Source organism: Balaenoptera acutorostrata, chromosome 3, assembly GCF_949987535.1.
Source record: "Balaenoptera acutorostrata chromosome 3, mBalAcu1.1, whole genome shotgun sequence".
In the NCBI taxonomy this organism is placed as follows: Eukaryota; Metazoa; Chordata; class Mammalia; order Artiodactyla; family Balaenopteridae; genus Balaenoptera; species Balaenoptera acutorostrata.
In genome coordinates this window covers 178,865,008-178,878,073 of record NC_080066.1, presented here as the reverse complement: position 1 = coordinate 178,878,073, position 13,066 = coordinate 178,865,008, and the positions used below count along the sequence as shown (strand labels likewise).

General features: G+C 61.1%; 1 protein-coding gene across 1 annotated transcript in view; it reads right to left on the bottom strand.

Moving 5' to 3' along the window:
- Positions 1 to 1,459: 1,459 nt before the first annotated feature.
- The window catches only part of SLC25A47 (solute carrier family 25 member 47), a 17,811-nt gene continuing 6,204 nt past the window's right edge, over positions 1,460 to 13,066 (bottom strand). Inside the window, exons 2-7 of the mRNA XM_007178861.2 lie at positions 6,720 to 6,860; positions 4,564 to 4,607; positions 4,186 to 4,257; positions 3,292 to 3,474; positions 2,320 to 2,650; positions 1,460 to 2,020 (exon numbers count right to left, since the gene is read on the bottom strand). Of these exons, the coding sequence (XP_007178923.2) occupies positions 1,740 to 2,020; positions 2,320 to 2,650; positions 3,292 to 3,474; positions 4,186 to 4,257; positions 4,564 to 4,607; positions 6,720 to 6,747 (939 nt within the window). The 5' untranslated portion in view covers positions 6,748 to 6,860 and the 3' untranslated portion in view covers positions 1,460 to 1,739. The remainder of the gene's footprint in view (positions 2,021 to 2,319; positions 2,651 to 3,291; positions 3,475 to 4,185; positions 4,258 to 4,563; positions 4,608 to 6,719; positions 6,861 to 13,066) is intronic.

Sequence of the window (13,066 nt, the reverse complement as noted above, 5' to 3'; positions counted from 1 at the left end):
TTTGACGAATATTGAAACCTTTTGTTAGGAGACGCCCTTCTCCCAGCACCTGGCCAAAGCATCTCAGCATCTTTAGCTGCAAGCCCAATGAACTTCCAGGAATCCAGTGCGGGACTTCGTTCACTCACTCCTGCATTCATGCATTCCACACTCCCTGAGCACCTGCTGCGTGCCAGGCCCTGACCTGGAAATAGTCCACATCAGGCACGTGCAGCCTGTGCGCGGCTTATCGTCTCGGGGCAGGGTGGGGGGTGGGGGGCGGGGGGTGGATAAGTGACCAGATGACGAACCAGGCCCCATGGAGCAGAGCAGGAGACACCTAAAAGCAGCTGAGTTTCCTGGGGGAAGTGACGCCTGGGATTAGTGATGCCTGGAGTTAGCCAGGCAGAGAGGAAGGAAGGGCGTCCCTGGCAGAGAGCGCAGGGTGTAAGCAAATGCTTGGGTCCGTACGACAGGAGAGGCCGGAGGAGAGGGTCCACCCACGTGTTCTGGGAACAGGAAAGAGTTTTGTTCAGCCGGAACACTGGAGGTGGACCAGTGAACACTGGACTTCAGTCCAAAGTCACAGTCAAGGCTACTGTCTGAGTGAGTGTCGAGGCAGGTGTTTCTGGCTTTACCAGAGGGCTGCTGTGGTGGGCACCCGGAAGGTTCGTGCTGGACCGTCACCGGAAGCCACGTGGTCCCAGAGAGAGGGCTGGGGCCTCAGAAATGCCGGTGTGAGACCCCCATTCTCCCTGCTGGGTGGCCTTGGGTAGGCCCAGTCCTCTCTGAGCCATCGTGATAACCTATGTACCGACCCAGCGGTGTTGGATACACGGAGCCTCCCTCCTCCAGGCCCCGTGGAAAGGCAGCTCACATCCTGGTGTCTGGAACTGGCTGGAGATCAGTTTCACTCAGAAAGGGGGTGGGTTTGGGATGGGGGGGCGGTGAGGAGAGCAGGCATCATGCTGAACGCCGAACGGCCCCCTGGGGCAGGTTTGGCACACAGGCGTGGCCCCCGGCCCCAAAGGCCGAGGGAGCGGGGCCTCAGCATGCCGGCGGTGCAGTGGGAGCCCTGGTCACACAGGTTTGGAGGGCTTGGCCTCTGAGGACAAGCTGCAGGTGGGGGCCCTGTCCCCAGCCCCACAGACCACGGAGCAGCACCACTGAACCACCCGAGAAGCGTTTTATTGGCAACAGCTGGCGGCTGAGCCTCGGGTCCTCAGGCGGGGGGGGGGGGGGGGGGGTGAGCAGACCGGGCGGCTCCTCCCTGAGCAGCCCGGCGTGGGGACCGAGCGCGCCGGGAGCCAGGCGGCTGCCCCTGGGTTCCGTCTGGTGGGGAGACCAGTTGGCTGCGTCTGAGGACCGGGAATGAAGAGCACGGTGCACAGCAGGGGGAGCTGCGTGGGGAGAGAAGGATGGGGAGCCGAGGGGACGCAGGGGCGCTCTGCAGACGGGGGGGGGGGGGGGGGCGGCGGGGAGAGGTGGGAGGGGAGCCGGGCTGAGCCACTGGCCAAATGCACAGACGGCTCCAGGCGACCACATCCCCATCCCAGAGGCCCGCTTCCTCCTGGCTCCTGTGACCCTCAGGCCAGCCCTGGGCCCCTTGACCTCCTCGTGGTCAGTCGCTGGGCGGGAGGCCCCAGCTGTCCTGGGCGATGGCCCCCTGGGGCCCAGACCCCGACACTCCCCTCCGCCTCCTTCAGCTCCTGCGGCCTCTGGAAGCTGCTGGCGGGTTGGCCCCTGGGGATGGGCACCAGCTAGGAGAGCAGGCCCCGCATGAGCCTCAGCACGGCCTCGTAGGTGACAAAGACCACCATGTTGACGGGGAAGGCGCGACAGCAGTTGAGCGACAGCCCCTTGAAGAGCACCCTCGGCCCCTCCTCCCGAACGCTGGTCACCACGCAGTGCAGGAGGCCCCGGTAGCGTCGCTGGCCCTGCCCATCCGCCTGCAGGCGCGACTTGATCACGTCCATGGGGGTGGCCACGGCCCAGGCCAGCACCCCTGCACAGCCACCGGCCACCAGCACGCCCAAGACATCTGCGGGGAGGGTCCCACGGGCACGTTGGTTGGAAGGCGCACTGGGGCCCCCGAGGAGAGCTGGTGGGCACCCAGGGCGGGGCCTGGCCGTGAGGGAGCCCTGGGCTCTCGCCACAGATGTGACTGTCCAGGGCCACCCAGAGCAAGCCTGTCCTGACTCTCATGTTGAGGGCAACGAGCTTCCCCCCTGGGAGGCACTGGGTGCCAGTGTGACCTCAGCCCGTCTCCTCCCCCCACGTCAACTCCCACCAGGCTGAGCCTCACCACCACCGCCGCCCCAGGCCCCGGCCACCGCTCACCTGGCCGGCTGCGGCCAGCGGGAGTCAGCTGCTCACAGAGGATGGCGTACGAGAGGAAGTAGGTGGCAAAGGAGTGACCGTCGCGGAAGAGCAGGGCCGAGCTGCCCTTGTAGAGGCCGCGCAGCCCCTCCTCCCGGGCCACCAAGGCCAGGCAGTGCAGCGGCCCGCGGTACTTGGGCCCTGGCGCCCGACCCACAGGGGGTGCGGGGCACGTGGGGGCCGCAGCCGAGGGCCCCGAGGCCGAAGGGCGCCGCTGCTGCGTCTGCGTCTGCGTCTGCGTCTGCGTCTGCAGGCGGACCTTGGCCACCTCGGTGGGCGAGGTCAGGAACACCTGGAACAGGGGTGGGGCCGACAGGGGTGAGGAGGCAGCGCTGCCCGCACTCCCTGCCCCTGGCCTCTCTCCGCCACTGTGGCCCGTGGTGACCGCCAGGGAGCCTGGGCCCCAAGAAGCTCCGGGCTGGCCCACGGGCCGTAGTGGAGCGGGGTTCAAAGCCGGCTGCGCCCACCCAGCCGGAGCCAGTGCTTCCTTTAGCTACACACTCTGCTGGCAGAGCAGCCTGACACACAGTAGGTGTCGAGTAAATGTGACTCCAGTTCACGAAAGCGCTTAATCACATCATTAATCTGTTAATGACATATTAATGTATTATTTAATTAATGTAAGTATTTAGTGTAAGAATAATGTAACACTTAATGTAAGCATTGATAACGTTAATAGATAACATAGGATAATTTTACTAATAACATTGGCTGCACGTCGTGGTCGCTCATACCTGTCAGACCCCACGCTGGGGGCTTCACACGCGTGGCCTCACCACACCTCTTACAGATGAAGAGACAGAAGCTCAGAGAGGCTCCCTAGCCTGCCCTCAGTTACCGAGTCAGCTGTGTCCTCAGCCACAGTCCCCCAGGCTCCATCCAGCCTCTCCCAACCCCTGCGGTCCCGGGACCCCGTCACCCCGCCCCACTCACGCGGACAAGGCCGGAGGCGAATCCCGAGAGCGTGATGTCGGTCTTGGCGGGCTTGGCGTCGGCGCTGCCATACCGGAACCGGCAGATGTGCGTGAGGCAGTGGCGATAGGTGCCGAAAGACACGGACGAGACCAGGGACACAGTGCACACGGGCAGCGAGAGGCCCCTGTAGAAGCCCCACACCTGGCGGCAGATGGAGGGGACCTGAGGGCTTGAGTCAGGCCAGAGGCCCAACTGGGAGGAGTGGCTGCCCGAGGGGGTCCTGAGCCCCTGCCCCGCCCTCCCTCAGGCAAGTCACGTAGGCTGCCTTGGGCCTCAGCTTCCTCGGCTGTAAAATGGGGATTGTAACCCCCGACTCGTGAGGTTGTGCTGAGGGATTGAAGGGCCGGGGGCCAGGCCTGACCTAGGGCAGCTGTTTGATGACGATGATGTTGAACTAGCAGCTTGGTCGTTGCTGTTTCTCTTTTGCTAACCCCTGGTCGGCACTGATTCCCAAGTTCACTTTAGTAAGTGTCCCTGAGACCCTCCTCTGGACGGGGCTCCCAGCTGGACCCTGGGACCCCTGATGACTCCACCCAGCGTTCTTTCAAGGGGTGCCCAGGCTGGAGGGGACAGAAATGCAAACAGGTTCCTCCCCAGACCTTCCAAGTCCCCAGATGTCCCCTCTAGACCCTCTTCTGGAGGCAGGACCTCATTCTGAGCACCTCCTGTGTGCCACACACCCCGGCTCTTATTCTCAGAGGAATCCAGGAGGTTGGTACAGCTTTTCCCATTTGGAAGGTGAGCGAACAGGCTCAGAGAGAAGCTCAGTATTGCCAGGCTGGTTGGTGAGTGGCAGCCCTGGGGTCCGAGGCCCCAACATCCCGCTGCCCGTGACCCTCTCCCCAGGCCTACCCGCTCTCGGCGATACGTGTCCCGGATGCAGTGCCAGATGCCTGTGTACTTGGGCTCTGTCTGGATCCTGACCTGTGGGAGAAGTGGGCTTCAGGAAGGGGTGGCTCCAGGCCAGGGGCAAGGTCAGCAGGCCCTGGGGGAGGGAGAGCCAACACCTGATTGTCGCAGCCTTGCTGACTGTGGGCAGAGCAGGACAGTGAGCCCCTTCTAAGATGAGAAATTTGAGGCACGGAGGGAGAAAGGGGCACTACGGTCCCAAGGACCATGGGGCGACTGGCTCTGAATAGCAGGCTAGAAAGGTCTTCTGGCCGTGAATGGGGGGCTGAAGCCCAGGCAGGGGCCTTGGGGTGGGTGGCAGGGGCCTGGTGATGACCGCACCTTCACCGTGTCCAGGGGGTAGCCCACAGCAACACCACAGATGCCTGGAAGGAAACCAGAGGAACCGGTGAGAAGAGCAGCAGCCTGAGCCGTCTCAGGGAGAGGCGGAGGGTGAACCCTGATGGTGCTCCCGCTGAGAAAGACCACACCTGGCTCTTCTCTTCCACACCGTGTCTCATAGTGAGGGAGCGTGACCCCCATTTTACAGATGAGGAAACTGAGGCTCAGAGAGGTAAAGTGACGTCTGCCAGGCTGCTAGTGGTTTCTCCTTCCCGAGTCTTAGCCTACTGGATCCTCATTCTGAAAGCCAAGGACACTCCTTGGCCTCCTCTCTGGCGTCATGTTTTGGGAGACTTGGTCCAAAATTTGCTGGGCCCTGTCTCCAAGCCAGGCCGAGCTCTCCCTCAAGCCTCAGTCTGTGAAGGGTTTGTCTGCAAGCCAGGAGGCAGCTGCACCTCACGGCTCTGGGGGTGATGGTGGGGGGGACACAGCCCAAGCAGAGGCTAGGGGCTGGGAAAGCCCGGGTCACCCCAGGCCTCCGTGAGGGACAGCCTGGAAGCACAAGTTTGCATGGGACAGAGTAGGACTCAAGGCTTCCTGGACTAGGGCCCTCTGCCTCCTGCAAAGAGGGCCAGGTGCCACCCGCCTGTCTCCTTCTCCTTTCCTGACACCAGGGTCTCAACGTCCAAGCCCCCAGCACTGCCGTGAGAAAGACAGAGAGCGAGTGGGCAGGTCCCTGGGATTTCATCCCTGGGGGGTGGTGGGGTGGTGGGGGGCCATTTGAGGACAATAAGGCATGTGGGGGCTGTGCCCTATTTACTGTGTATCCCAGGACTCGCTAAATATGCATGAATGAAAGAATAAAGTGAATGAATGAATGAGTGAAGGAGCAAAGAGAGTGAAGTAAAAGACTGACTGACTGACTTGCGTAGAATTACCCCTCCTTGACCCTTACATATACCTCACCGAACTCCTACTTATCCATCAAAGCCCTGCCATAGCATCACCTCCTCTCAGGAGCCCTCCCTGACCCCTATACTCTGGGGCTGCCTCTGTGCCAGAAAACACATTAGTCACAGCCCCTGTCATATGGCTTTGCTGCTGTCCCACCGCCTGCCATCTCTGATTCCAGAACTAGAGTTTCTCAAGGAAAAGGCCCAGGTCTGATCCCCGTGACCCTGAGCCAGGCACAGAGCAGGAGCCCTTGCCACCCAGGCCTTCCCTGGGCTCTGGAGAAAAGATGCAGGACTCGGGAGCCCTTCCTGCCGTGTGATCTTGGGCAAGTCAAGCCCCTTCTCTGAGCCTCCTCCTTAGGGGGCTAATGTCCAGGGAAGCAGCTGGCCTCAGGCCCGGCCCACAGTGGGACCTCAGGAAACCCACTGATGAGGCCAGAGCCCTGGTCCTTCCTGGCTCGGCACTGCCCTCCCCTCCTGAAGAGAACCCCACACCATTCCCAGAAGTACTGACAGGCAGCCGCTGCTGTTTCACAAGAGGAGCAAGGCCAAGGGTGCCTCACCCAAAATAGCCTGTGTGTGTGATCGATGCTGGGAGGGGCCCGTCCCCGGTGGGCCGGCTCTCTCTGGGTCGGCTTTCACAATAGCCCTTTCCCCAAAAGTGAAAACAGCCTGGGGGTCAGCAAGGCCGGGATTGGCCGTGTGTGTGCACACAGCCAGCGGAGGGGGGTTGCCGGGCTTGGCTGGGACCCTCCCTTTCCGCGCCCACCCTTGCAGTCAGTGTGGCAGGACCCAGGCCCCGTCTGTCCTCACTCTCCACCCTCTCCTGGAGCCCCCCCTCCCCTCCCATGACTCCGCCATCCCGCTCCATGCTTACAGCTCCCAGGCTCCCCCTGGCCAGGCAGAGACCACCCTCTGCTCCCACCCAGCAGCCCCTCGGCCTCCCAGGCTGAGCCCCCCAGGCCAGTGCAGACTCCCCCCACCCCCGGCCCCCCAAAATCTCCTCCTGGGCCCTGTGTCGCCTGGCCCGAGCCTCCGGGAAAACTGCTCTCTCCTCCCAGCACCTGTGGCCCACACCAGGTGCTGGCCACTTCCGGGGGGCTTCAAACCCCACTGCTGCCTGGGCAGAGCACCCCGTCCAGCCCCTCCTGCTGGCCCCAGGAGCAGCGGTCGCCCCCGAGACCCCTCTGTCCCCACTGTTACCTCCGATGGCTCCAGCAGCAAACTCCATGGACGGCGTGGCTGGTGGGGAAGGCCCTGGGGTCAGCGTGCCTGAGAGAGGTCCGGTGCCACCACCAGGGTGGCCTCAACAGCTCTCGCTGGCTCCTCTCAGACCTTAAATACCTGCGGTGCGGGGCGGAGCCTGCTGACCAGTGGCCCCGAAGGCAGAGGCCGTGCTGGGCAGCAGGCGGGTCAGTGCCCACCTGGACTCCCTCCCGCCCTACCCCAAAGGACCCGTGTTCCAGTGTGCTCAGGACCCAGGTGTTGGGAAGTGTGTGAGAGGCCACGGGAGGCGTCAAGCTCAGGAAGCAGGATCACTGTCTGCACCGCCTGCAGGCCTGGCCCCAGGCCACGTCCAGACAGCTCCTGGGGAGGTTGTGATGCCCCCATCCCTCCCAGCCCAAGCTCAGACTCCATCCGCGTCCTGGGGCCTCCTCGCCTCCCCTGGAATTGCTCCTGCCCGGGGAACCCTCAAAGCTCCCTCGCTGATTCATTCAACAAACACTATCTGAGTTGAGGCTGCACCGAGGCAAATAAGACCCCGGCCGTGTCCCCAAGGAGCTCCAGTTAGCAGGGAGGGAGTTGGGGGCGACAGGCCACCGATGACTAAGCGTCCAGGAGGCTGGCCAGCGCCCTTCTGTGAGCAGCCCCAACAGAGGTCACGGGCGGCCCACCCTCTGCTCCACGCCCTTCACACCACCCTGGGCCCACACTCCCCCTGCCGCTTCCACACCTCTCTCCCTGCGCCCAGGGCCCCTGCCAGGTCTACCTCCGTTCTGAGTCCCCAGCGCCCAACACGGACCCAGCTCTGAGCAGGGCTCACTGAACCAAAGGACGGGGGCAGGGGCTGCTGATTTGGCCTCTAACCAAACCGGGGCACTCCTGGAGGGGAAGCCGCTCCAATAAGAGGCCACAGAAGTGGCCTGCTGGGCACTGGAAACCACTGTAAAGAACGGTGACCCCCATCCCCGGCAGTGGCACCCCGCTTTAGTTAACCAAGCACTCCTCCTTCACCAGCTCAGGGGGTCCTCGTCACAGCCCCGGGAGGGAGGCAGGGCTGATGGTCCCATTTTACAGATGGAGCCACTGAGGCCCGGAAAAGGGACTCGTCCAGGGCCATGCAAGCAGCAAGGCCAGAGTTGATTGCTGGATACTTGCACAACCAGCCCCTCTCTGATGCCGAGGGCCAGGCCCTGATGCCCGTGAGCCCTGCGCTCATGGCCATCAACCCAGTGGTGTGCTCAACACGCCCCCATGTGACCCCACACAGCCCTTTGAGGACACTGAGTCTCAGGGAGGCTGTGCACTTGCCAAGGGTCACAGCCGGTGGGGAGAGGTGTTGACATGGCAGTGTCTAGGCAGCCCTGTCCAGGCGGCCCTGGGGCAGGGGCCATGTGTCCGCCCATTTCCTGTCCTCTGACAGAAGGACCTGCAGGCTGGCCTTGAACTGACTGGTGCTGACAGAGGGGGAGCCCCGCCTCCACCTGCCCAGCTGTTTGTGGAGCAAGGGGGGGGGACACAGGTTGGCAGTGGCCGCTGCCACGACAGAGGACAAAGGGCAAAAGGCAGCCTTTCCAAGGCCAGTCCTGATGTCCATCCTGGCCTTTAGAGAGGTGCAGGTTAGCATCTGGCTAGGAGCCAGGCTGTCTGCCTTCAAATCCCAGCTCTGAGACCTTGGGCAAGCCCTTGACCTCTCTGTACCTCCGCTTCTGCATCCATGAAATGAGGACAGTACCTGCCTCTCGTCTGTGAGCACTCAGGGCAAACCCCGGGTGTGTCTCTGTGGGAGTGGCCAGCCAAACGCTAAGGCTGCATTAGTAGGAGCATAGGTTCTAGAAGGAGGGAGGTGACGACAGGACCGTTCTGAGCAGGGCAAATCCAGTTGGGACATGGGTTCAACTGCAGATGTTACACTTGAGAGGCCGGTACCTTGGATGATGCGGGAGCTTGAGGCATGCTGTCGAACAGGGAACTGTCTAGTCTCATGTTTCCTGCAGTGCCTAATGCAGTAAGTGCCACCCAGCCCCAGGCACCTGAGCCAGAGCCCAGGAATTGCCCTGGCCACCTTTCCCCCTGCACCCCACATCCTGTGAGGCACCCAGTCCTGAGGTCAACCCTCCGAAGTTCACGTTCGGATCCACTCCCGCTACCCATGTGCACAGCCCCCAGCTACATGGTCTCCCCCCGGACAACAGTCCACCCCGCCCATGCCCCCCACCCGGGCAACAAACACTGCATGCCTACTACATGCCACATTCTAGGCACTGGGCCACTGCAATCAACACAGGCAAAGGTCCTTTCCTGGATCTTATGTTCCAGGGGAGGAGACAGAAAACCAACACAATAAATAACCAAAATAAAGAGTCTGCCAGAGGGCGGTAAGTGCCAGTGAGAGTCAGAGTAGGGAGGGGACAGGGGGTGTTGGGGGGGGCGGGGACAGTGTTAGAAAGGGCAACCCAAGAGGTGGCATTTGAGACAGGCGTGTTTTCTTGGTCACTGCAGCCAAGTTTCACCTGCCCTTTGTCTCCTGAACAAACATGCCCAACCTTTAGCCTTCTCCACAGCAGAAACAGAAAACATGCCACCACCTCACTGTTTAGGCTGCTTTGTGCAGGTCTAAACGTTTCCCCAGCCAGCTGTGAGCTTCTGGCAGGCAGGGTCGTACTGGATTTGTCCCTGAGCCCACAGCGCCCAGCCCAGGGTGAGCACCCTGGGGAGACTGGATGAGTGAATGCATGAAAAAAATGAGTCAGTGAATGGATGGGTGGATAGATGGATAGATGGATGGATGGATAGACGGAAGAAGAGAAGGACTGATAGATGGAAGGACCGACAGAGAGATGGAAAGGTGGGTGATGGGTAGATAGATGAGGGATGGTTGGATGGATGGATAGTGGATGGACAGATGGATGAACCCAGGGCAGGGTCATGTGTTCACCCCTGACACAGGAGATGGCAAAGAGGCCGTCTGGTGGCAGGGTGGGCAGGGGTTTTGGCTCAGGAGAACCCCACATGGTTTGGGGGAGACCTCAGCCTAGACTCGGCTCCTGGCTCCACCTCTCCCAGCTGTGTGAACTCGGACAGTGGTGTGACCTCTCTGAGTCTTGCATGGACGGCAGGAGACAGAGCCCATGGGCAGCTGCTGAGGCCACGCCTCCCAGTGGGAAGGGTTACCATTACTAGCAGCAAGGTCGGCTGTAGGCCTCCTCCACCAACTGCAGAGCCCCACCACGTGCGGCCCTACAAAGCCCGAGTGAGGAGTTCCGAGCCACCCTCTAGGGGGAGACAGACATGGCACAAACCACCGTGGCCCCGCCAACGCAAAGGGCTCGGGGCAAGGGGGAGGCGCAGACCCCCCTGGGCGTGGCGGGGCTGTTTGCTGGCCGAGGTGCTATGGAGGAGCTTGACACACCCTAAAATGCACTTACACTTCATAACGAAAGGAATGACTACAAGTTATTAACAAAAAATCCAGAGATGCAGCCAGCACAGAAGTGAAAGCCACCCAGGCGTGGGTCCCGCCTCCCAGCAGGATGCAGGCAAATACAACTTCTTTTTTACTATCGTTTTGCGACTTGCTTCCTTTCCTTATCAATACACCTGGGACGCCTTGCCACCGTGGCACCTGAGGACTCACTTCCTTCTCCTGCATGAACACAGTGCCCGTGGGGTGGCCGCGGGGACTGGGTGAACAGGAGGCCGAGCCAGGCTGCCCGGGCATGGCCTTCACCCTGCGCTTCTCACTGTGTGATCCGCTGGGGCCTCAGTGTCTTTGTAAAAGAGCAGTTCTGTTGCTTCCCACCGTATGGCTTTGAGAGGGCTAAAGCGTCAGCAGCCAAAGGCTCCTGGAGCCATGCCTTCAGCCAGTAGATGCTCTAAATATCACCCTTATGATTCAACTTGCTAGTGATGTCCTTTGAGCTAGTGATGTCCTTTGGATTATACTTGGACAGACAAGTGTTAATACTCCGATCTATTACAGAAAGTGCTCCAATAATCACGCTTCGGAGTCTTTGGTGTTTTAGTGGGCACGTTCTCAGAGGGGAGTTTGTCGGGTCAAGGATACCTGAACTATTTTTATCTATCACGTATGTTGCCATTTTGGCAGGATTTAGAGGGGCGGGGGTGAGGGGGACAGTGGGATTTCCAGGCAGTGAGTCCAGGATGGGCACTAGAGCACTGGGCTGGCTCCAGAGATTGGCATTTCCAGAAAATGGGGCTCGTTGGCAAGACTGGACGAGGTCAGGAGAGCCCGGGTGCTCTCCTGGCTCACTCTGTGACTCTCTGAGCCTCAGTTTCTTCATCTGTAAAATGGGACAGAAGACAAGTCTGTACACTCTGGCTTGGCCCCTGCCGTGCTCTGCCCGGATTGCACAATGCCCAGCTGGGTGCTGCAGACCACACAGCCACAGGCAGGAGGCGAGGCTGCACCCACCTTTGGTGTGTGTGGGGGGGTATCTCTAGGGTGTGACTGGTTCGGGGGGAAGGGGGTGGAAGAGTCCCCCACCTCAGTTCTCCCAGACACCCTAGCCCCCCTCTGACATCCTGAGGGGTTAGGGCGCTGGCTGCCAGGGCTGCAAAGCATATGACAGGACGTCCCCTGCTGTCTCCCGTGCCCCCACCTCCACCCTGGCAACGGGGTGAAGCAGAAGGGCTGCCCCCAGCTCCCACTCCTCCCAGCGGAGGTGCCAGATGCTGCTGCCTTTATGTCTGCGCTCAGCTCAGACCTCCAGGCCCCCTGGAGCCACCCCCGTGTTACAGATAAGGACACCGTGGGCCAGGGAGAAACCACCAGTGACAATTAGGAGAAGACCTGGAATTTGAGCCCCGCTCTGCCACCGGTGACACCGATGAACTTGACCCCGTGACTCAGTTTCCCTATCTGCGAACAGGGACGACAGCTACCTGGGGCAGGGTTAATGCAGATAAGGACTTTTTAAATTTTTTTCTTATTTATTTGGCCTCGCCACACGGCATGTAGGATCTTAGCTCCCCGACCAGGGGTCGAACCCCCACCCCCTGCAGTGGAAGGGCAGAGTCTTAACCACTGGACGTCCAGGGAAGTCCCAATGCAGGTAAGGACTTTGAAGGCTCCAGGCACCGGTTGTCAGACGGAGCAGAAGAGACCCTCGAAGGGCCAGCCAGCAGCCTCAGGCCCGGCTCCGCTGCTGGCTCGCTCCTGGGCCAGCGGTCAGGCTCTTCCCGTCCTGCCCGGCCTCCATCCACACGCCGGCCTTGTCTCTTCAGTTCCCTGGCACCCAGGCCACAGCCAAAACCCTCCGGTCACTTCTCACAGCGTCTCCTGTTTCCAGTCCCCTGTGACCCCTTCACGACCTGCCCAGGAGGCATCTTCAACCCTGGGGTCCACTGGCTGGAAGGGCTGAGAGGATCATACCCCCTGGGCCTCAGGCTTCTCGCCTGGACAAGACGACCTCTGACACCACCCAGATCTAAGACCCAGGGGGTTGGATTGAGGAATGAGGCTCTGTCCCAAGCAGGGCCTGAGGCCTATCATATCTGATGATGTGGGGAGAGCAAGCTATTGATGTCTGTCGATCATTCATTCATTCCAGCACACACCTTCTTGTGCAGGCCTCACGTTGGGTGCTGGGATTCAAAAATGACTCAGATGCTACCCGGCAGCCCCGGCCTGGCTGGGGAGTGTATTCATTACCTATTACTGCATGAGAAATTATCCCCAAATTCCTCAGAAGCTTGATACCAAAACTTTATTATCTCGCCGTTTCTGAGGATCAGGGATCCGGTAATCGCTTAGTTTCGTGGCTCTGGCTCACGGTCTCTCACGAGGCTGCAGTCAAGCTGCGAGCCAGGGCTGTGCCATCTGACCCCTGCCGGGGGCCGGAGGACCCCGTGCCGGGCTGACTCGCTCACACGGCTGTCGGCTGGGGGCCTCAGCTCCTGGCCAAATGGACCTGTCCACAGGACCGCCTGAGCACGCTCAAAGCACGGTGCCTAGCTTCCCACACAGCCGGGGTCCGGCCACAATGCCTTTATGCAGTTGTGGCCCTCTTGAAGGGGGTGGGGACCCACGCACAGGCAACAACAGGGGGACCTGCCTGGTGGTCCAGCGGTTAAGATTCCGCACTTCCACTGCAGGGTGCTTGGGTTTGATGCCCGGCCGGCGAAGTTCTGCAGGCCACGCGGTGCAGCCAAAAAAAAAAGACAGATTGCTCACAGGCAGCAATAGGAGCGCTTGCCTGGATGGGCGTCCTCAGCTCGGATGAGACCTGGACGAGACCGGCAGGGAGCGCTGGGGGAAGGCTGAAGGCGGGCCAGGACTGGGAGGGGCTTGGACCACCCTGGCTGGA